The sequence below is a fragment of the Pristis pectinata genome, chromosome 10 (assembly GCF_009764475.1).
Source record: "Pristis pectinata isolate sPriPec2 chromosome 10, sPriPec2.1.pri, whole genome shotgun sequence".
NCBI classification, from domain to species: Eukaryota; Metazoa; Chordata; class Chondrichthyes; order Rhinopristiformes; family Pristidae; genus Pristis; species Pristis pectinata.
The window spans coordinates 96,549,578-96,572,974 of NC_067414.1; the positions used below are offsets into that span (position 1 = coordinate 96,549,578).

Consider the following 23,397-nt stretch of genomic DNA (forward strand, 5'->3'; position numbering starts at 1 on the left):
CAATCGTCAGTGAAGGTCCCCACTTCTGGCCTTACGGTGGAAGGGAGGTCATTGATGAAGCAGCTGCAGGTGGTTGGGTCGAGGGCGCTGACCTGGGGGATCTCCTGGAGTGGACATATCCAACAACGACAACCATAGTGTGAGGGGTGACTCCAACCCCTGCCGTGTTGTCCATGAATGTCGATCGGCATCTCTGCAGCTCCGGAGGTTGGGGTGTCATCTGAGTCCAGGACTCTTTCCGCACTGGTACCACCTCCCACACCGGTAACCGGGGAGATGAACCGGCCGACCTCGACATCGTTGACGGCTGACGTTGATGCCTGCTGTCTGTTCCCACCCAGAGAGAAGGGGAGCAAAGGACGGCCAGTGGACTGGTGATGACCACGCCTACTCGGTCACAGGAGCTGAGGAGGTAACACCCTCACCGTCGGGCCCAGGGGGCTCCCCAAAGCAGGGGGGAGGGACAGGAGAGAGTGGTAGGGGAGAGGGGAGGGTGGTGGAGGGGGGAGAGTGGTGGGGGAGGAGAGGGGAGGGTGGGGAAGGAGGGAGGGGAGGGGAGGGTGGGGAAGGAGGGGGAGAGTGGGGGGAGGAGGGAGGGTGGGGAAGGAGGGAGGGGAGGATGGGGAAGGAGGGGGAGGGGTGGGGAAGGAGGGGGGAGAGTGGGGGGAGGGGAGGGTGAGGAAGGAGGGGGAGAGTGGGGGGAGGGGAGAGGGGGGGCAGAGAGTGGGGGGGAAGGGGAGGGTGGGGAAGGAGGGGGGGAGAGTGGGGTGGAGGGGGGGGGGAGAGGGGGAGGGTGAGGAAGGAGGGGGGAGAGTGGGGGGGGAGGGGAGGGTGAGGAAGGAGGGGGGAGAGTGGGGGGGAGGGGTGGGGGAAGGAGGGGGGAGAGTGGGGGGGGAGGGGAGGGTGAGGAAGGAGGGGGGAGAGTGGGGGGGAGGGGGGGAGAGTGGGGGGGAGAGGGTGGGGAAAGAGGGGGGAGAGTGGGGGGGAGGGGTGGGGAAGGAGGGGGGGGGAGAGTGGGGGGAGGGGAGGGTGAGGAAGGGGGGGAGAGTGGGGGGGAGGGGGGAGAGTGGGGGGAGAGGGAGGGTGGGGAAGGAGGGGGGGAGAGTGGGGGGGGAGGGTGGGGAAGGGGAGAGTGGGGGGGAGGGTGGGGAAGGAGGGGGGAGAGTGTGGGGGAGGGTGGGGAAGGAGGGGGGAGAGTGGGGGGAGGGGAGGGTGAGGAAGGAGGGGGAGAGTGGGGGGGAGGGGGAGAGTGGGGGGGAGAGGGAGGGTGGGGAAGGAGGGGGGAGAGTGGGGGGGAGGGTGGGGAAGGAGGGGGGAGAGGGGGGGGAGGGTGGGGAAGGAGGGGGAGAGTGGGGGGGGAGGGTGAGGAAGGAGGGGGGAGAGTGGGGGGGAGGGGAGGGTGAGGAAGGAGGGGGAGAGTGGGGGGGAGGGGGGAGAGTGGGGGGGAGAGGGAGGGTGGGGAAGGAGGGGGAGAGTGGGGGGGAGGGTGGGGAAGGAGGGGGGAGAGTGGGGGGAGGGGAGGGTGAGGGAGAGTGGGGGGAGGGTGAGGAAGGAGGGGGGAGAGTGGGGGGGAGAGGGAGGGTGTGGGAAGGAGGGGGGAGAGTGGGGGGGAGGGTGAGGAAGGAGGGGGGAGAGTGGGGGGGAGAGGGGAGGGTGAGGAAGGAGGGGGGAGAGTGGGGGGGAGAGGAGGGTGAGGAAGGAGGGGGGGGAGAGTGGGGGGGAGGGTGGGGAGAGAGGGTGGGGCAGTTGGGGGGGAGAGTGGGGGGTGGAGTTTCCCCATGGGAGGGGTGCAGTGCAAGCAGAGAGTTGTTTGGCTGTGTTTATATGGAGTGTCCCCCACGTCACCCCCCCAACATCCCCCCCCCACACCCCACATCACTCTGCGGACAGCCTGGGCCAGTGACCAGGTGAAGCCTGAAGCCTCTGCCCTCTGTCCGGGACAGGTGGAGTACCACAACCAGCTGGAGGAGTTGGTGCGAGTCAGGAACCCCTGGGGGAACGATGTGGAGTGGAACAGGGCCTGGAGTGATGGGTGAGTCCGGCAGTTACCACGGCAACCGCAACAGTCGGGGTGTGTGTTGTCCAATCGGGGAGGTGTGTGGAGAGTGGACAACACCCCTGCCCCCTTTCCCCCACCAACCTTCAGTATCGGGGATTTGGATCCTGCTGTGTAATGATACAACCGCAGATGCTGGATATCTGAGAATAAATGCTGGAAACACTCAGCTGGTCGGGCAGCGTCTGAGGAGAGAGGAGCAGAGTTAGTGTTTCAGGTTGAAGCCCTCTCGTCGTGCTCCGCTAGTGGAGAGTCTGGATCAGGAGCGGCCGTCTCTGCTGTGAGTCCATCTATAGTCTTGGCTCAGTACTCCCTCTCCATTAGCACAGCCCATCCCACAGCCCAGCACCTCGTACCCTCACACGTTCCCTACCTCCAACCTTGCCCTCTGACCGTACTCAACTCAGAGCTGAGCTGCAGAATCCTAAGGTCCCCAGGGTCAGGAACAGCTACATTCCTACAACCTTAGAACCGACCTGCACAACCCTAACCCTACCTCAGTGACAGAACAGACCGTCTTTTGCACTGCCGTGGACTTGTGCTGTGTGCTGTCTGTACCTATGTGCCTGTGATGCTGCTGCAAGCAAGTTTTTCATTGTACCTGTACCTCACCATACATGATAACAAACTCAATTTGACTGTGGTCTCTCTCTCTTCTCTCTCTCTTTCTCTCTCTCTTCTCTCTCTCTCTCTTTCTCTCTCTCTCTTTCTCTCTCTCTCTTTCTCTCTCTCTCTTCTCTCTCTCTTTCTCTCTCTCTTTCTCTCTCTCTCTTTCTCTCTCTTTCTTCTCTCTTTCTCTCTCTCTCTCTTTCGCTCTCTCTCTTCTCTCTCTCTTTCCACCCCCCCCCCGTCTCTCTCTTCAGGATGACCTGCATAACTTATCCCCACAGCAACCCTGGGCTCACCTTTGTCCTACCCCCTCTACCCTCACCTCTCTGCAACTGAAAACCAACTTGTTTTCACTCTTCCCCAGTTCTGACTCGAGGAGGCTTCAGTCTGAGACAGTGTAATATCCCTGAAAGTCCTGGAGAGGAAGGGATCAGGTGGCAGCACAGTTATTGACACTTGGGGGGATCAATGAACCAGTTTTTCCGGTTATACAGCCTGGATTAAGGAGAAACAAAGGACGGCTGATGCTGGCATCTAGATGAAAAACACTGTGATGCTGGCCAGGCAGCATCCGTGGGGGGAAGTGGACAGTTGACGTTTCAGTATTTTTGGTATTGGTTTATTATTGTCACTTGTACCGAGGTACAGTGAAAATCCTCTCTTGCATACCGATCGTACAGGTCAATTCATTACACAGTGCAGTTACATTGAGTTAGTACAGAGTGCATTGATGTAGTACAGGTAAAAACAATAACAGTACAGAGTAAAGTGTCACAGCTACAGAGAAAGTGCAGTGCAATAAGGTGCAAGGTCACAACAAGGTAGATTGTGAGGTCAGAGTCCATCTCATTGTGTAAGGGAACCGTTCAATAGTATTATCACAGTGGGGTAGAAGCTGTCCTTAAGTCTGGTGGTACGTGCCCTCAGGCTCTGTATCTTCTACCCGATGGAAGAGGGAGAAGGGAGACTGTTCCAGGTGGGTGGGGTCTTTGATTATGCTGGCTGCTTCACCAAGGCAGCGAGAGGTAAAGATGAGAGTCCAAGGAGGGGAGGCTCGTGTCCATGATGCGCTGGGCTGTGTCCACAACTCTCTGCAGCTTCTTGCGGTCTTGGGCAGAGCAGTTGCCGTACCAAGCCAGGATACATCCAGACAGGATGCTTTCTATGGTGCATCGGTAAAAGTTGGTGAGAATCAAAGGGGACTCCTGAGGAAGTAGAGGCGTGGTGAGCTTTCTTGGCCGTGGCATCTACGTGATTTGACCAGGACAGGCTGTTGGTGATGTTCACTCCCAAGAACTTGAAGATGTCAACCCTCTGACCTCAGCACCATTGATGTAGACAGGCGCATGTACACGCCCCTTTCCTGAAGTCAATGACAGCTCTTGGGACTGAAAGAGTGGAGCGGTGTAGAGGTGGTGTAGGGTGGGGGGCAGGAGCTGGCAGGTGACAGGTGGATCCAGGTGAGGGGGGGGGTTGATTGGCAGGTGGAGTGGCTAGGGGAGGGGTTGGTTTGGAAGGAGGAGGGGTGTGTGTGAGAGGAGACTGGGTCGCTGAGGGGGAGAGAGGAAGGGACAGAGGGGGAGCAGGTTACTGGAAGTTGGAGAGGTGGACGTCCATGCCGTCGGGTTGTAGACAACCCAGACGGGGCACAAGGTGCTGCCCCTCTGGTCTGTGGTTGGCCCCCTCCCGCCGAGGACAGACAGGTCGGTGGGGAATGGGGACGGGGATTAAAGTGGCAGCGGGGAAGTCCAGGGGCCACAGCGGACGGACTAAAGGTTGTGGAGACCAGTGGGAACTGGGGGTGGGAGACCTGGTGGGGGGGGGGGAGGCAGTAGTAACAACAGAAGTGGAAACACCAGCTGGGGCAGGACACCAACGGGGTGGTGAGCTGCTGACATGGGTGGAGGAGCCGTAAGTAAGAGGAGGGTTAATGCGGACAGCAGGGTGAACCAACAAAGCAAAGCTGGAGCTCTCGGAGACAACGCCGCAGTCCCAGACCAGAAACGTCCGCTCTGCCTCTCTACCCACAGATGCTGCCTGACCTACTGAGTGTTTCCAGCACTCTCTGGTTTGTTCCCGATCCTCAGCACTCTGATTTCCGGCGGCTGTGTATCTGAAGTAAAATCGGGAAATGCCTGGAAGATCCGCAGCATCTGTGGAGAGAGAAAAAGTGGGGCTAACTTCGAATGCTGCTTGATGGGGCGGCCCAGTGGCGCAGCGGGCAGAGCCGCTGCCTCACAGCTACGGAGACCCGGGTTCGATCCCAACCTCGGGCACTGTCTGTGTGGAGCTTGCACGTTCTCCCTGTGACTGGGTGGGATGCACCCCCCCACCCCACCCCCGGGTGCTCCAGTTCCCTCCCACATCCCAAAGACATGGGGTGTGGGTGAATTGGCCCTGTAAGTTGCCCCCAGCGTGTGGGTGAGGGGTAGAATCTGCGGGGAGTTGATGGGAAATGTGTGGAGAGTAAAATGGGATCGGTGTAACTGAGTGGTTGATGGTTGGCACGGACTCGATGGGCCGAAGGGCCTGTTTCCCTGCTGTATCTCTCTGACTCTACTGGAACCACAGTTCATGTCATTAACCGAATCTAAATTCCCCAGATGACGGGGTGGGATTCGAACCCCTGTCTCAGGAGCATTGGTCTGTTTCACCGCATTACCAGTGCAGTCTGCTCTCTGTGTCACTGAACCTGAGGGAAGTTTATAAGATTGAGAGGCACAGACAGCCGGTATCTTTTTCCCAGGGTCAAAGTGTCTAATACCAGAGGGCAGGCATTTAAAGTGAGAGGGGGTAGGTTCAGAGGAGATGTGCGGGGCAAGTTTTTTACACAGAGAGCGGTGGGTACCTGGAATGTGCTGCCAGGGGTGGGGGTGGAGGAAGATACGATAGGGGTGTTTAACAGGCTCTTATACAGGTACATGGATGTGCAGAGAATGCAGAGATATGGATCATGTGCAGGCAGAAGGGATTAGTTTAGTTCGCAGTTTAATTAGTTCGGCCCAACAGTGTGGGCGAAGGGTCTGTTCCTTTGTTTGTGCTGTTCTGTGTTCTGTGAGCCCGGATATAGGTTGCGTAGGCACGACTTGCACTCACACACTCAGGGAGATGTGGTAGGCAGGGTCTGTTGTAGACCCACACAGCATGGAAACAAGCCCTTCAGCCAACTGGTCCATGCCGACCAAGATTCCCATCTAAGTTAGTCCCATTGCCTGCGTTTGACCCATATCCCTCTAAACCTTTCCTACCCATGTACTTGTCCAAGTGTCTTTTAAATGTTGTTAATGTAGCTGCCTCAACCACTTCCTCTGGCAGCTCGTTCCATATACTCTGTGTGAAAGAGTTGCCCCGCAGGTTCCCATTAAATCTCTCCCCTCTCACCTTAAACCTGTGCTCTCTAGTTCTTGACTCCCCAACCCTGGGAAAACAGACAGTGACCGTTCACCCTATCTCTGCCCCTCATGATTTTATACCCTCTATAAGGTCCCCTTCAGCCTCCTTCGCTCCAAGGAATAAAGCCCAGCCCGCTCAATCTCTCCTATAACCCAGTCCCTCAAATCCCGGCAACGTCCTCGTGAATCTCCTCTGCACTCTTCCAGCTTAATGGAATCTTTCCTACAGCAGGGAACACGGTGATCCAAGTGCAGCCTCACCAACGTCCCGTACAAACCGCAACTGTCCTTGGAACTACCTTTGTCTTCTCACGTTGTTCCCTCTGTTCAACAGGTCCGCACTGTGGAACAGGATCGACCCCAAGATCAGGGACCGCTCTGCTGCTCGAGAGGACGGGGAGTTCTGGTACAGAGACACAACTCCCGGTTTCTGCAGGACCCCCACTCCTGGTTTACAACACGTGGCTGCCCTCACCCATAGGCTGGTGGTCACACGCAGCTTTCCCTCCACCAGTGCCCGAATATGATCTGCAGCCTGCTTCTTGCTGGGACCCCACAAATCATGGGCTCCTGATCTGAGGTGCCTGCGCGTCATCCCTGCTCCCTGCCTCTGACCAGGCCCCGGAGGGTTGCAGCGTCCGGAGGAGCCTGTGGTAGGGGGGAGGGTTGAGGCCACAGAGGGCTTGGGACATAAGACCGGGAATTGTTCGGATCCGGCCTCCGTAGTTCCAGGGTGCGGATCAGCAGGAAGAAGAGTGCTGGGCCAAGTTTTGGAAGAGCCGAGGGTGGGAGGTGCTCGAGGCTGGGGAGGGAGCGAGGGGGTCAGGGTAACTCACTGCTGGGGGAGTCACCACCTCCCATCTCCAGAGACCTGGGTTCAATCCCGACCTTGGGCGCTGTCCGTGTGTGGAGTTTGCATGTTCTCCCCGTGACCGCGTGGGATCCCCCCCCCGCCCACCACGGTTTCCTCCCACGTCCCAAAGATGTGCTGGGTTGGCGGGGTAATTAGCCCCAGGGTGTGGTTGAGGGGTGGGATCTGGGGGAGTTGATGGGAACGTAGGGAGAAGAGGTTACAGGAAGATGGGAGGGAATGGAATTGCCTTTGTCAGCCAGCATGGACCCGACGGGCCGAATGTTCTCCCTCTGTATTAGCCACTGAATCACACAGCAGAGAAACAGGCCCTTCAGCCCACCAAAACTATGCTGACCACCAAATACCTGTTACCATTAATCCCACTGTGTTCCCAAGTTATGAAGAAATACAAGACGTCGGTAAGGCCACATTTGGAGTCCTGTGCGCAGTTCCGGTCACCTGCTGCAGGAATGATGTCATCAAACTGGGGAGAGTGCAGGAAGGATTCACGTGGATGTTGCCGGGACCAGAGGGCTTGAGTTACAAGGAGATGCCGGATAATCTGGGACTGTTTTCCCTGGAACGAAGGAGGCCGAGGGGTGACCTTATGGAGGTTTATAAAATCATGAGGCCATTGGAAAAAGTGAATGGTCTCTGTCTCTTACCCAGGGGAGGGGAGCCCAAAACCAGAGGGCATGGGATAAAGGTGAGCGGGGAAAGGTTTAAAGGGGACCTAAGGGGCAGGTTTTTCACACAGAGGGTGGTGGGTGTGTGGAACAAGCTGCCAGAGGAAGTGGTAGAGGTGGGACAATTACAATGTTTAAAAGACATTGGACGGGTAATATAAGAAAAGATTTCTTTATTAGTCACATGTACATCGAAACACAGTGAAATGCATCTTTTTGCGTAGGGTGATAAGAAAGCTTTAGAGGGATATGGCCAAACGCAGAGACTAGCTCAGTTAAGAAACTTGGTCGGCATAGACGAGTTGGGCTGAAGGGCCGGTTTCTGTGCTATATAACTCTAAATAGATAACTAAATTGGTCTGTTATTATCACGTGTACCGAGGTACAGTGAAAAACTTGTCTTGCATACCGATCGTACAGGTCAATTCATTACACAGTGCTTTGAGGTAGTACAGGGTAAAACAATACAGAATGCAGAATGAAGTGTTCCAGTTACAGAGAAAGTGCAGTGCAGGCAGACAATAAGGTGTAAGGGCCACGACGAGGTAGATTGTGAGGTCAAGAGTCCATCTTAACGTACAAGAGGTGCATTCAATAGTTTTATAACAGCGGGATAGAAGCTGTCCCTGAGCCCAGTGGTACGTGCTTTCAGGCTTTTGTATCTTCTGCCTGGTGGGAGAGGGGAGAAGAGAGAATGACCAGGGTGGGTGGGTCTTTGACTATGTTGGCTGCTTTACCGAGGTAGCGAGACGTGCAGACAGAGTCCATGGAGGGGAGGCTGGTTCCCATGAGAGCAGATGGGGAGCAGGAGTACGGAGGGAAGTTCCAACAAATCAGGAGCAGGAACCCGGGGTGAGAGGTTCGAGCGGCCTGATCCCGCTCCCGGACACGCTCCGTAGGGGTCGCTGAGGGTGACCTGCACTTCTGTTGTTCCCCACAGGATGGCAATGCGGGATTTCAAGGAGCACTTCTCCCGGCTGGTGATCTGCAGCCTCACCCCGGACTTCCTGAAGGGCATTGGGCACCAGGAGTGGGCCTTGTCCACGCACCGCGGCACCTGGCTCAGGGGCTACAGCGCCGGAGGTCCCCTGGACAGCAATAACGGTGGGTGACTCACCCCCCCCCCCCCCCCGGACCCTCCCTGTGTACCTGTGTGTAGCAGCCGAACTGGAGCAACGCACAAAATGAAAGTGCTGGAGGAACTCAGCAGGTCGGGCAGCATCCGGGGAGGGAAATAAACAGTCGACGTCTCGGGCCCAGACCCTTCCATCGGGACTGGAGAGGAAGGGGGCAGAAGCCAGAATAGGAAGGTGGGGGGAGGGGGAGAGTGAGTCCAGGTGACAGGTGAGTTCAGGTGAGAGGGGGAAGGTAGGTGGGAGGGGGAGGGGGGAGATGTAATGAGGTGATAGGTGGGAGAGGCAAAGGGCTGAGAATGGAGGAGTCCAGTAGGAGGGAGCAGTGGACCATGGGGAGGGGGAGGGAGGAGAGGGCACGTCATCAAGGTGGGGGAAGGGAGCCACAGGAATCAGGGAAGACAAAGGGGTTGGGGGGGGGAAGGGAAGAAACAGAAGGGGTGGGTTACCAGAGTTAGAGAAGTCGATGTTGAGGCCGTCAGGTTAGAGACTCCCAAGGCGGAATATGAGGTGTTGTTCCTCCAACCTGCACCTGGCCTCGACTTGGCAGGAGAGGAGGCCATGGACAGACACGTCAGTGTGGGAGTGGGATGTGGGACTGAAGTTGGTGGCCACCGGGAGGTCTGGCTGTTGCGACGGACGGAGAGAAGGTGCTCGACGAGGCGGTCACCCAGTCTGCGTCGGGTCTCACCGGAGGCCGCACCGGGAGCACCGGACGCAATAAATGACCCCCTCGGACTCACAGGTGAAGTGCTGCCTCACCTGGAAGGACTGTCTGGGAGCCTGTGAGGGAGGAGGTGTAGGGACAGTGGTAACACTTGGTGTGGTTGCAGGCATAAGTGCCGGGGGTGGGGTTTCAGTGGGCCGGTGGCACGTGGCAGTGAGGCACTCCCTCAGTACTGCTCTGGACCCGGAGAAGGCCACAACTTCCCCCCCCCCCCCAACACCCTCCTTGCTCACTGGAGGGTAGCAGGGATACAAGGACTGGGTGACCCTGGGGGCAATGGTGCGGTGCCAGGAGGGGGATGCTGTCTCCAGTCTAATGCCCTTGACCTCCTTCCTCAGTCTGACAGCCAATCAAGAGCAGCTAATCAGAGTCATAGAGCCACACAGCATGGAAACAGGCCCTTCGGCCCAACTAGCCCATGCTGACCAAGGTGCCTACCTGAGCTAGTCCCCTATGCCCACATTTGGCCTGCGTCCCTCTAAACCTAAACATGTACTTGTTCGCAACTGTTCACACCAGAGGGTTGTCTGCACGTGGAACGTGCTGCCGGGGAAGTGACTGATAACATAAGGAGTTTGTATGTTCTCCTCTGTCTGTGTGGGTTTCCTCCGGGTGCTCCGGTTTCCTCCCACATTCCAAAGACGTAGGGTTAGGAAGTTGTGGGTGTGCTATGTTGGCGCTGGAAGCGTGGCGACACTTGCAGGCCGCCCCCCCCCAGAACACTCTATGCAAAAGTTGCCCCTTCTCACCCTAAACCCATGCCCTCTGGTTTTGGGCTCCCCTCCCCTGGCAAAGAGACAGAGACCATTCACTTTTTCCAATGCCCTCAAGATTTTATAAACCTCTATAAGGTCACCCCTCAGCCTCCCTCCCTCCAGGGAAAACAGTCCCAGCCTGTCCGGCCTCTCCTGGTCACTCAAGCCCTCCAGTCCCCACAACACCCATGTGAATCTTTTTGGCACCCTCTCTAGTTTAGTGACATCCTTCCTGTAACAGGGTGACCGGAACTGTACGCAGTACTCTGAATGTGGCCTTACCAACGCCTTGTACAGGTGTAACATGATGTGACTCAGTGCCCTGACTGATGAGATAAGATAAGATCTCTTTATTAGTCACATGTACATCGAAACACACAGTGAAATGCATCTTTTGCGTAGAGTGTTCTGGGGGCAGCCCGCAAGTGTCGCCACGCTTCTGGCACCAACATAGCATGCCCACAACTTCCTAACCCGTACGTCTTTGGAATGTGGGAGGAAACCGGAGCACCCGGGGAGGGGGGGGGGGGGGAGCCCACGTGGTCACGGGAAGAACGTGCAAACTCCACACACGGACAGTGCCCGAGGTCAGGATCGAACCTGGGTCCTCTGGAGCTGCGTTGCCTATAAATATCGCCATTGCTTCACCATCACTGCATCCAAACCCCGTTCAAGCACCTTCACCAGAAGGACGGCAGCAGTTTGAGGAGGGGGCTAACCCCCCCACGCCCCCTCCTCAAGGGGAGTGAGGAACGAGCAGTAAATACTGGACTTGCCGGGTGAAGTCCACGTCAGAAACAATCAGTTAAAAACACAGCCTCTGTATGTCCCTGCCCCTCCTGTGTCCCCACCCCCAGTGCCTGCCTGGTACACAGCAAGATCCAACAAGACACACTTGGAGTATTGTGTCCAGTTCTGGTCGCCTCACTATAGGAAGGATGTGGAAGCTTTAGAGACGGTGCAGAGGAGATTTACCAGGATGCTGCCTGGATTGGAGAGCATGTTTTATGAGGATAGGTTGAGTGAGCTCGGGCTTTTCTCTTTGGAGAGGAGGAGGATGAGAGGTGACTTGATAGAGGTGTACAAGATGATGAGGCATAGATCGAGTGGACAGTCAGAGACTTTTTCCCAGGGCAACAATGGCTCACACGAGGGGACATCATTTAAGGTGATTGGAGGAAGGTATAAGGGGGATGTCAGGGGTAAGTTTTTTACACAGAGAGTGGTGGGTGCAAGGAACGCACTGCCGGCAGAGGTTGTGGGGGTGGATACATTAGGGACATTTAAGAGATTCTTAGATAGACACATGAATGATAGAGAAATGGGGGGCTATGTGGGAGGGAAGGGTTAGATAGATCTTAGAGCAGGATAAAATGTCGGCACAACATTGTGGGCCGAAGGGCCTGTGCTGTGCTGTAGTGTTCTATGTTTAACCAGAGGGTGATGTTGACCAGATCCACCGTTCCATGGTGTTGATGGTGTGACAAGTATCTCCCGGTGCAGTGGGAGGTGGGTTGTTGGGGGGTGTGGGGGGGGGAGCAGCTGCTCCTGAGCTGGGATCTTGCTGTGCGCAGGGGTGGGAGGAGTACTGTGAGCCGGACGTGTGTTTGTTGTGCAGGCAGCTACTGCAGCAACCCCCAGTACCGCTTGACCCTGACCGAGAGCAACGTGGACCCGGAGACCCGAAGGTGCCACTTCGTGCTGTCCCTGATGCAGAAACCCCGGAACCAGCATCGCAACGTCAGCCCCAAGCTCGCCATTGCCTGCCACGTCTTCCAGGTGGGAGCCCAGCGGGGTGGGTCGCAGGGAGGGGAGGGGATATGGGGGGGGGGGGGGGGCGCGAAGGGGCATTGGGAGGGGGTGGCAGAGAGATGTGCAGAAAGGGGTGGGGAGGGGTGATGGAGGGGAGGACGGGGGGAAGGGGCATTGGGAGGCAGGGAGGGGAGGGGAGGGGTGACCAAGGAGGGGACGGGGGATGGGGCATTGGGAGGGGGGGCAGAGGGAGGGGTGGAGAGGGGAGGGGAGATGGGGGGGCGGGGGCATTGGGATGGGGGGTTGGGAGAGAGAAGGGGAGGCGGGTGTGGATACAGGAGGGGAGGAGCACTGGGATGTGAGAGGGGAGTTGGGAGGGGGTGGTGTCAAGAGACGGTGGGGGATGGGGAGGAGTTGGGAGGCCCCCCCACCAATCATCAGGGACCCATCTTCCCCCTCCTTCCCCCTCCCCTGAAGGGGGGGGGAGAGTCCCATAGAACTGTGTGGACTCTCTGCCACCCTTGGCTCCACAGGGTCTCATCTCCGCCTGTTCCCCCCTCTCCGATCTCCCCTCACTGCGCCCCCACCCCCCCCCAAACTTTCCTCCACGGACCTTAAACGGGTGACCTCTAGTGTTGGCTATTGCCACCATGGGGAAAAGGTGCCGGCTGTCCACTCAGTCTATGCCTCTCATAATCTTGTACACCTCTATCAAGTCGCCCCTCATCTCGTTGCTCCAAAGAGAAAAGCCCCAGCTCACTAAACTTCTCCTCATAAGACATGCTCTCCAACCCAGGCAGCATCCTGGTAAATCTCCTCTGCACCCTCTCTAAAGCTTCCACATCCTTCCTATAATGTGGTGACCAGAACTGGACACAATGCTCCAAGTGTGGTCTAACCAGAGTTCTATAGAGCTGCCACATCACCTCGTGGCTCTTGGACTCAGTCCCCGACTAATGAAGGCTGACACACCATATGCTTCCTTAACCGCCCTATCAAATTGTGCAGCAGCTCTGCGGGATCTTCGGACCCCAAGATCTCTCTGTCCCTCCGCACTGCTAAGGATTCTGCCATTAACCATGTACTCTGCCTTCAAGTTTGTTCTTCCAAAGTGTATCACTTCACACTTCTTGGGATTGAACTCCATCTACCACTTCTCCGCCCAACTCTGCATCCTGTCTAAATCCCGTTGCAACCTACGACAACCACCTTCACTGGCTACTACACCACCAACCTTCGTGTCATCAGCAAACTTACCAACCCATCCTTCCACTTCCTCATCCAAATCATTTACAAAAATCTCAAAGAGCAGGGGTCCCAGAACAGATCCCTGTGGAACACCCAAGTCACTGACCTCCAGGTCGAATACTCCCCTTCCACACCCACCCTCTGCCTTCTGTGGGCAAACCAATTCCAAATCCACACGGCCAATTTTGCATGGACCCCATACTTCATGTCTTTCTGAGTGAACCTACCATGAGGAACCTTGTCAAACGCCTTGCTAAAATCCATATACACCACATCCACCACACATTCTTCATCAATTTGTCTTGTCATTTCCTCAAAAAACTCTGTTAGGCTCGTGAGGCACGACCTGCCCTTCAAAAGCCATGTTGACTGTCCCTAATAAGACTTTGCTTCTCCAAATGCTCGTAAATCTTGTCCCTAAGAATCGTCTCCAATAGCTTGCCCACCACTGATGTTAGACTCACTGGTCTATAATTCCCAGGATTATCCATTTTACCTTGCTTGACCAATGTTTGCCGGCCTCCAATCCTCCGCTACCACTCCTGTGGCCAGGGAGGACTCAAAGAACCAGCAATCTCTTCCCATAGTAACCTGGGGTATATCCTATCCGACCCCAGGGACTTATCTATCCTAATGCTTTTGTAGCTCCAACGCTGCTTCTTTCTTAACCTCGACATGCTCCCACACAATTGCCTGTTCTACGCTAACCTCGCATTCGTCTAAGTCCCTCTCCCTGGTGAGCACTGAAGCAAGATGTTCATTCAGGACTTCCCCTACCTCCTTTGCCTCCAGACACACTTTCTCCCCCCCTTATCCCTGAGTGGTCCTACTCTCACCCTAGTCGTCCTCTTGTTCCTCACATATGTGTAGAATGCCTTAGGGTTTTCCTTAACCTTACTTGCCAAGGCCTTCTCATCGCCCCTTCTAGCTCCTCTAAGTCCCTTCTTAAGCTCCTTCCTGGCTACCTTATAACTCTCAAGAGCCCTGTCTGATTTTTGCTTCCTAAACCTTAAATATGCTTCCTTTTCCTCTTGACTAAACTTTCCTCCCTCTTGTTAACCAAGGTTCCTTCAACCTACCATCCTCTCCCTGTCTCAGCGGTACAGACCTATCTAGAACCCCATGTAGGTGGTCCCTAAACAACATCCACATTTCTGCGGTGTATTTACCAGAGAACACTCATTCCTCACAACCCTTAACCCCTCACCAATCAAGAACCCGTCGATCTCTGCCTTAAATGACTTGGCCTCTGCAGGGATGATCCCTGGCTGCTCCCATCGGGCGCTGGAGCTACAGAGGGTAGACCCGAGCTCCAGTCGGCCTGACGTTCCTCAGCCTGCAATGGTCCGCCGTTCCCAGCTGTGTGGGGGCCTAGGCTGCCGGGACTGGGCCCCTTGCTCCCCTGCCTTTGGTTCAATTCCCTCCACACTCTCCACCTCGAAAACGGGAAACAGAGGCTTTGATTCAGAGAGAGAGACACACACACATGAGCAGAAGACATGACCATTTAAAGTTTGCCCATAAGTTGGGAGTCACAGGCCTTTCGGCCCAACTCATCCATGCTGACCAAGTTCCAAACTGAGCGAATCCCATTTGCCTGCATTTGGCCCATATCCCTCTCAACCTTTCCTGTCCGTGTACCTGTCCAAGTGTTGTAATTGTGCCCGCCTCTGCCACTTCACCTGGCAGCTCGTTCCACATACCCACCACCCTCCGGGTGAAAAAGTTGCCCCTCGGGCCCCTTTTAAATCTCTCCCTGCACCCCCCCCCCCACCACCACTTTAGTTTTAAACTCCCCTACAGTGGGGAAAAGACTCTGATGATCCACTTCTTCTATGCCCCTCATGATTTACAAACCTCGAGACACTCACCCCTCAGCCTCCTACACTCCAGGGTAAAACAGTTCCAGCCTGTCCCGTCTCTCCTTGTAACCTGAGCCTCCAGCCCCGGTAACATCCTCGTAAATCTTTGCTGCACCCTCTCTAGTTGAATACCATCCTTCCTACAGCAGGGCGACCAGAACTGCACACAGTGCTCCACATGTGGTCGACGTCTTGCTGATGAGGGTTGAAGCGGTGCACTATGCTGTTGCAGGCCAAACCATGCTTGTAATATTCCCCGTGACCACTCATTACAAAGCAAGTGGAACAAGAGGACGAGCCTCTATGAAGCCAACCGTGGGGCCAACTGGGGTTGTATAACTGTACTCTTACTTCTGAACCTGGGGCTGCGTTTACACTGAATCACCACAGGGCTCAGGCTAATGGAATTCCCAGTGCCTGAGCGAGAGACCGATGTGAGTCAGCCGGTAACTCGGAGTAAACACGAGGCAGATACGGGAATTCATGAGCACAAAGTGTGGACTGACAATCTCCTCCCACTTCCTTCCCACAGGTGCCGCCCATGGTGAGTACACATCTCCTGCCCAGACTTTGGACGCATGCACTTGTCTGGTGTGTTTACCTGATTAAAACTAAAGTTAATGTTCGGGACCTTTGGTTCTTCTGCAGTCCTGGTTAATATCCACACCCAATGCTCAGGAGCATTAATTGACCAATAGCCCTTGATAAGGTTACTCGTAATGTTTGGGGACCTTGTCAGTGAATGGTAGAATGGTGGATCTGGAAGTAGTTGATGAGAATGTGGGGAGAGTAGAATACGGGATTTGTGTAGCATTAGTGTAAATGTGTGGTTGCTGCTTGGTGTGGACTTGGTACATGACCCTGTGCTCCATGTGTTAATTGACCAGATGCCTTGCATAATGTTACTCTCAATGTACGGGACCAGAATGTTACTCTCAATGTACGGGACCAGAATGTTACTCCCAACGTACGGGACCAGAATGTTACTCTCACTGCTCAGGGGCATACATTGACCAATAGCCCCAGTCTCTGGCTTGAATTTTTCGGTTCTGATTTTCAGCAAGGTCATGTAATTTGTTTACTTAATTGACTTTCATTCTCTTCCAATCACTATAAGGCACAACAAAAAGGCATGCGGGTCAGTCAATTTGGGTTTAAAATGGGCGGCGCGGACTCATTGGGCCAGAAGAGCCTGTTACCACACTGTAAATAAAACTTAAAAAGAAATATCTTTAAGAATGATATCACGGGCACATTCAAAGTCATATTATCATTAAAATTTATTTTGCTTGTGCAACCTTGGTTAAACAAAATTACTTCTGCAGCTATAATAAATCTTTAAAATATTTGTATGGTTTAAATAAATGAAACACATGTATGTACATTTTATTTATGTAGATATTTAGGATTTGTTTTAAATCAAAGTCAGTAAAACATTGACTAATTCTGACCTCTGAGCGCTGAGTGGTGACCTTATGCCTCCCATGCCCTCCCGGCCTCTTTCCCCACTAGCCCCAGAAGCTGAGACTGGAGGTTTAAAGCTGGCAGGTGACAGGAGCTGTAAAAATCCACTGGGAATTTTCCCGGTAACTCTGTGCTCCTCACACACTTGTTCAGGCGCTCCCTTAATTTGACAACACCCTCCAACTCTCAGACACAATCTCCTCCGTGTTCACTGTGGGGAAGGGAGTTAGTTGGCAAACTGAGCAATGGAAAAACTCCAGAACGTGTTAGCATTAAAGAGGAGGAGGTCTTGGGTATCATAGCAAGTTTAAAGGTGAATAGATCCTCAGAGGCTGATGAGATGTATCCCAGGTAAGGGAGGAGATTGCTGGGGACCTGACTGAGATATTTAAATCTGCACTAGGCGACAAATGTGTCAAACCTGGTAACTACAGGTCGAACGGCAGTTGTCAACAGTTGTTGGCAAGGAACAGGATTAATCAGCCCTTGAAAGGCAGAGATTAATCAAAGTCAATATGGTTTTTTTGCTAGGGAGGGTTTGCGAATGACCATCAGTTTTCTGAAGAAAAGGTAACAAAACGTACTGACGAGGGCAGTGCTGTTGATGCAGTCTACACAGAGGTCAGTTCGATCCTGACCTTGGGCTCTGTCTGTGCGTGGAGTTTGCACGTTCTCCCTCTGACTGGGTGGGTTCCCCCACCCCGGGTGCCCCAGGTTCCTCCCACATCCCAAAATATGCGATGGGTTGTGGCCGCCGTACGTTGCCTCTAGTGTATAGTTGAGTGACGGTAGAACCAAGGAGGACATATGACAGAGAATAAATAGTAGGGGAATTGGGACGGATGGGATTGCTGTGTTGGGGGCTAGTATGGACCAGATGGAGTGAATGGTCTCTTCCTGTCATTAGCAAGAAAGATTAAAGCACACTCAATATATAGGAGCCTTAACTGACCAAGTGTTACAGTACTAAGATTGATAGGACTGTTATCAGAGGGTAGGGATGTGGGATTTGTCTGATAGCTCTCTCATTGTGCTGACATGATCCAAAAGGGCCAAATGGGCTCCTCGAGTTGCCGGGATACGACGCACGGCTGACTTGTTCCCTTCCCGCCTCAGGTGCAGGTGAAGGAGCAGAAGCTGCCGCAGATGTTCTTCAGCGAGCGTTACCTGGTGACGCGGGGGCTGACGTACACGGCGGTCAGGGAGGTGAGCGAGACCTACCGGCTGGGACCCGGCACCTACATCATCGTGCCGAGTACGGAGCAGCCCAACGAGCAAGCCGAGTTCATCCTCCGCACGTACTTCCACAAGGGCAAGCCCCACAAGTAAGCTGCCTCACTCGCTTGGTGTGAATGTCCGTCTCTCTCTCTCCCTCTCCCCCGTCTCTCTCCCCTCTCTCTCTCTCCGTCTTCCTCGCTCTCATCCCCCCACTCCCACTCTCCCCCCTCCTTCCCTCTCTCCCTCCTTCCCTCTCTCTCTCCCTCCCTCCCTCCCTCTCTCCCTCTCCCTCCCTCTCTCCTTCCCTCCCTCCCTCTCTCCCTCTCTCTGCCTCTCTCTCTCCCTCCCCCTCCCCTTTTGCCCCTCTCTTCCCCCATCTACCCCCCTTTCCCATGCTCTCTTTTCTCCCCCCTCTCCTTCCCCCTGCGCCCCTCCCCGTACTCCGTGTGATGTGCCAGGCTCCCAGTGCAGGTTCTGCTGCTGGGATGGACTGAGCTGGTAAGGTGTGGCGGTCTCTCACCCCACCCATCCCACGAGAGCTGCTCTGTATCCGGGCATTAAAATCCCACCAAAAACTGGGGAGCTGAATTTGGGCTGACAGCAAGGAGATCTCCAGGGAGATGCCGGGTTTGACCAGGAAGCCCATCAGCCCCAGTGCTGGCCTCCACCCAGGACAACATCTGCCCCCCCCCCCCCCCCACCAGCCTGGAGCAGCCTCTGTGCGGGGCTGCAGGTCCGTTGCCCCCTGTAGTTGCCCCATTGCCTCGACCCTCCAACGGTGCACACCTGCTGTGACTGAATCCCCGCCACCGGCTCCAGGCAGCGGGAATGGGAAACTAAGGGTCACCATAAGCACCAGCCCGGGTCCCGGGAACAAATGGGATCCATCGTCTCCGCTAGGACAGACCCTCCCTCGTCCATTGGAGACACTGCTCTGCCTGTCTGGGTGAATTGATGGGAATAAGACCATAAGACAAAGGAGCAGAAGTCAGCCATTCGCCCATCGAGTCTGCTCTGCCATTCTGTCATGAGCTGATCCATTGTCCCATTTAGCCCCACTCCCCCGCCTTCTCACCATAACCTTTGATGCCCTGGCTACTCAGATACCTATCAATCCCTGCCTTAAATACCCCCAATGACTTTGCCTCCTCAGTCGCCCGTGGCAACAAGTTCCACAGATTCACCGCCCTCTGGCTAAGGAAATTTCCCGCATCTCTGTTCTGAATGGGCGCCCTTCAATCCTGAAGTCATGCCCTCTTGTACTAGACTCCACAGTAAATCCACAGTAAATCCATGTAACTCATGGGTCACTTCACTTGCAAGATACCAATCCCAATCTCAAGTCCAATCATCACTCACTCTGCTGTCCAACACCTTCCTCAGAGAACACATAGAGAATGACCAAACAAACACTCTTTTGTCTTTGTGGATCTGTGCATCACTGCAAGGCCACACTGATTGCCCATCCGTCACTGCCCCCAGAGGGCTGCAACAGTACAAGATGGGCTCACCACCTCCCCCCTCTGGGGGCAGTGAGGGACGGGCAATCAGTGTGGCCTTGCAGTGATGCACAGATCCCACAAAGACAAAAGAGTGTTTGTTTGGTCATTCTCTCCCACATGCTGCTGGGCAGGGTGTCCCGGGATTTAGACCCAGCGACGGTGAAGGAACGGGCGATAGGTTTCCCGAACAGGATGGCGCGGGACCGGGAGGGAACCTGTGGGTGGTGGTGTTCCCCTGCACCCGCTGACCCTTGTCCTTCACGACCCGAGAGGTCACAGGGAGGAAACTCGTCGCTGACAAATGGCTGGGGTGGGGGGGGGGCGCTAAACACACGTCTACACAAGTGACAAGATGCTGGGGAGCTCAGCGGGTCAGCAGCATCTGTGGGGGGGGGGGGGGGGGAAGAGTGGACAGTCGATGTTTCCAGGTGAAGGGTCTCGACCCGAAACGTTGACTGTCCACTTCCCTCCACAGTCTCCCACTGGCTTTGAATAAATCTCCAGCCAGTTATTTTGGGAACTTCTGTGGACAAGGTCGTGGTCACTTTCTGGAGAGTATCCTGCAATGATAAAACTCTTTCAGGTCCTGAACATTTCACTGCCACTTCAACGGCCGTTGTTCTTTTACACAGCAAGTTCCACGTGTGGCAGACTCCCAGACGCCGTGGTGGTGATCTAATGGCTGAAGTGACCAGGATACAAGGGAGAAGCTTCTGCTCTTCTTCTGTTGGGGGGGTGGGGTTTGTGAATCACTGGAATTCTCTCTTCTACCCCCGCCTCCCCGAGAGGTGTGGAGGAGGAGTCCCAGAGAGAGGTACAGCACAGAAACAGGCCCTTCGGCCTACCGCATCCATGCTAACTTACTGTCCATCCACACTAATCCCATTTGACCCCAGTAGCACCCTATCCCTCTGTGCCTTGCCGATTCGTGGGTCTGTCTAAACATCTCTCGGTGACCGTACCTGATGCTACCTCCACCTCGGGCGCGCCTTCCAGGTATCGACGGCGCTCTGTGTTCAAAAAAATTCCCCACCGATCCCCTTTAAGATGACCCCCGCTCACCTTAAATCTAAGCCCTCTTGTTTTTGACACCCCCACCACAGGGAAAAGATTCTGCCTACTATCTAAGCCTCCCATAATTTTATCCACCTCCATCAGGTCACCCCTCAGCCTCTGTCACTCCAGGGAAAACAAGCCCAGCCTGTCCAATCTCCCCCATAACTAAAGCCCTCCAATCCCAGCAAGAGAATGAGGAATCTGCTCTGCACTTTCTCCAGCACAACCACATCCTTCCTGTAGTGTGGTGACCAGACCCACACACAATACTCCGTGCAGCCTAACCGAAGTCTGGTAAAGTTGCAATGTAACGTTCCCAACACTTATATTCTGTCTCCCGACCTCTGAAGGCTAGCATGTCACATGCCTTCTTCACCAGTGAATGTGCTCAGGGTGCGGGCAATGGGTATGGAAGTGGGCAGGAAAGTGGAGCTGAGGCCAAGATTGGATCAGCCACCATCGTACTGAATGGGCGAAGCAGGCAGGAAGGGCCCAATGGCCAATGTTGTATGTGTGGGATTTAGCGGGAAGACAATGAGGTATAGGGAGAAGATGCATCTCTCTGGTGGGAACACACTACCATCATTTACAGCCACGGCCAGAAAGCACCTCTACTTCCTCAAAAAGTTAGGGAAGTTCAGCCCGTCCCCATCAACCCTCACCCATTTTTATCGATGCACAACGAAAATATCCTATCCGGATGCATCACGGCTCGGTACGGCAACTGCTCTGCCCATGGCCGTAGGAAACTGCGGAGAGTTGTGGACACAGCTCAGCGCATCACGGAAACCGGGACTCTGTCTATTCTTCTCGCTGCCTCGGTAAAGCAGCCAGCACAATCAAAGACCCCACCCACCCAGGGCATTCTCTCTTCTCCCCCTCCCATCGGCAGAAGATACAAAGCCTGAAAGCACGTACCACCAGGCTCAAGGACAGCTTCTATCCCACTGTTATAAAACTATTGAACGGTTCCCTAGTACGATAAGATGGACTCTTGACCTCACAATGTACCTCGTCATGGCCCTTGCACCTTATTGTCTGCCTGCACTGCACTTTCTCTGTAACTGGAACACTTTATTCTGTATTCTGTTACTGTTTTCCCTTGTACTGCCTCGATGCACTGATGTGATGAAATGATGTGTATGGATGGCATGCAAAACAAAGTTTTTCACTGTACCTCGGTACATGTGACAATAATAAACCAATTTACAATTTACCATTGGTGGGGGAAGGTGGAGGGGTAATACTGCCCGAGGGTGTGCTGTGGAGGGCAAGGCCGACTACTGTCATCTTCCTGTGTGTCTGTCTCCAGCACACAACCGTCACTGAGCAGGCAGGAGTACAGCGAGTGGGAACAGATCTTCGATCAATATGCCCAGGTGAGTGACACCATGTCGCCCCCGGTTACCGTTCTGGGGGGGTGATGGGAAGTCGGCCTGGGCCTACTGGCCTGGGACCTGAGGACAGTCAGCCCAGTCCCAACCCCCCAACTCAGTCCCCACTCACTCCCCTCATCCACCTCCTCCTCCCCCACGACCCCTCCCACACCATCCCCACAACACCCAACACCCCTGCCCTGACCCTCCCACCACACCCCCAGATCCCATTCACCCACCCCCCACACAACCCCCACCCAGGTGCCCCCTCCCACACCTCCCCCACTCACCCCCTCCCCTCCCCCCACCTCCCCCACTCACCCCCTCCCCTCCCCCACCCCCACACCTCCCCCACTCACCCCTCCCCTCCCCCCACCCCCCACACCTCCCCCACTCACCCCTCCCCTCCACCCCCCCCCACTCACCCCCTCCCCTCCCCCCACACCCCCACTCACCCCCTCCCCTCCCCCCTCCCCCCACCTCCCACTCACCCCTTCCCCTCCCCCCACCCCCACACCTCCCCTCCCCTCCCCTCCCCCCACCTCCCTCACTCACCCCCTCCCTCCCCCCACCTCCCCACTCACCCCTCCCCTCCCCCCACCCCCCACACCTCCCCCACTCACCCCCTCCCCCCACCTCCCCCACTCACCCCCTCCTCTCCCCTCCCCCCCCCTCCCCCACTCACCCCCTCCCCTCCACCCACCCCCACACCTCCCCCACTCACCCCCTCCCCTCCACCCACCTCCCCCACTCACCCCCTCCCCTCCACCCACCCCCCACACCTCCCCCACTCACCCCCTCCCCTCCACCCACCTCCCCACTCACCCCCTCCCCTCCACCCCCTCCCCACTCACCCCCTCCCCTCCACCCACCTCCCCCACTCACCCCCTCCCCTCCACCCACCCCCACACCTCCCCACTCACCCCCTCCCTCCCCCACCCCCCACACCTCCCCCACTCACCCCCTCCCCTCCCCCCACCCCCCACACCCCCCCACTCACCCCCTCCCCTCCCCCCACCCCCCACACCTCCCCACTCACCCCTCCCCTCCCCCCACCCCCCCACACCTCCCCCACTCACCCCCCCCTCCCCCTCCCCCCACCCCCCACCTCCCCCACTCACCCCCTCCCCTCCCCCCACCCCCACACCTCCCCCACTCACCCCCTCCCCTCCCCCCACCCCCCCACCTCCCCCACTCACCCCTCCCCCCACCTCCCCCACTCACCCCCTCCCCTCCCCCCACCCCCCACATCTCCCCCACTCACCCCCTCCCCTCCCCCCACCCCCACCCTCCCCCACTCACCCCCTCCCCTCCACCCACCCCCCACACCTCCCCCACTCACACCCTCCCCTCCACCCACCCCCCACACCTCCCCCACTCACCCCCCCCTCCCCCCCCACCCCACCCTCCCGCACTCACCCCCTCCCCTCCCCCCACCTCCCCCACCACCCCCTCCCCTCCCCCCACCCCCCACACCTCCCCCACTCACCCCCTCCCCCCACCTCCCCCACTCACCCCCTCCTCTCCCCTCCCCTCCCCCCACTCACCCCCTCCCCTCCACCCACCTCCCACCCTCCCCCACTCACCCCCTCCCCTCCCCCCACCCCCCACATCTCCCCCACTCACCCCTCCCCTCCCCCCACCCCCACCCTCCCCCACTCACCCCCTCCCCTCCACCCCCCCCACACCTCCCCCACTCACACCCTCC

General features: G+C 56.3%; 1 protein-coding gene across 1 annotated transcript in view; it reads left to right on the forward strand.

Moving 5' to 3' along the window:
- Positions 1-21,737, forward strand: part of LOC127575522 (calpain-2 catalytic subunit-like) — a 34,743-nt gene extending 13,006 nt beyond the window's left edge. Inside the window, 9 exon segments of the mRNA XM_052025456.1 lie at positions 342-412; positions 1,944-2,032; positions 6,392-6,463; positions 8,537-8,700; positions 11,830-11,990; positions 15,606-15,617; positions 17,069-17,158; positions 17,654-17,862; positions 21,626-21,737. Coding sequence (XP_051881416.1) covers positions 342-412; positions 1,944-2,032; positions 6,392-6,463; positions 8,537-8,700; positions 11,830-11,990; positions 15,606-15,617; positions 17,069-17,158; positions 17,654-17,862; positions 21,626-21,737 — 980 coding nt within the window.
- Positions 21,738-23,397: the final 1,660 nt, after the last annotated feature.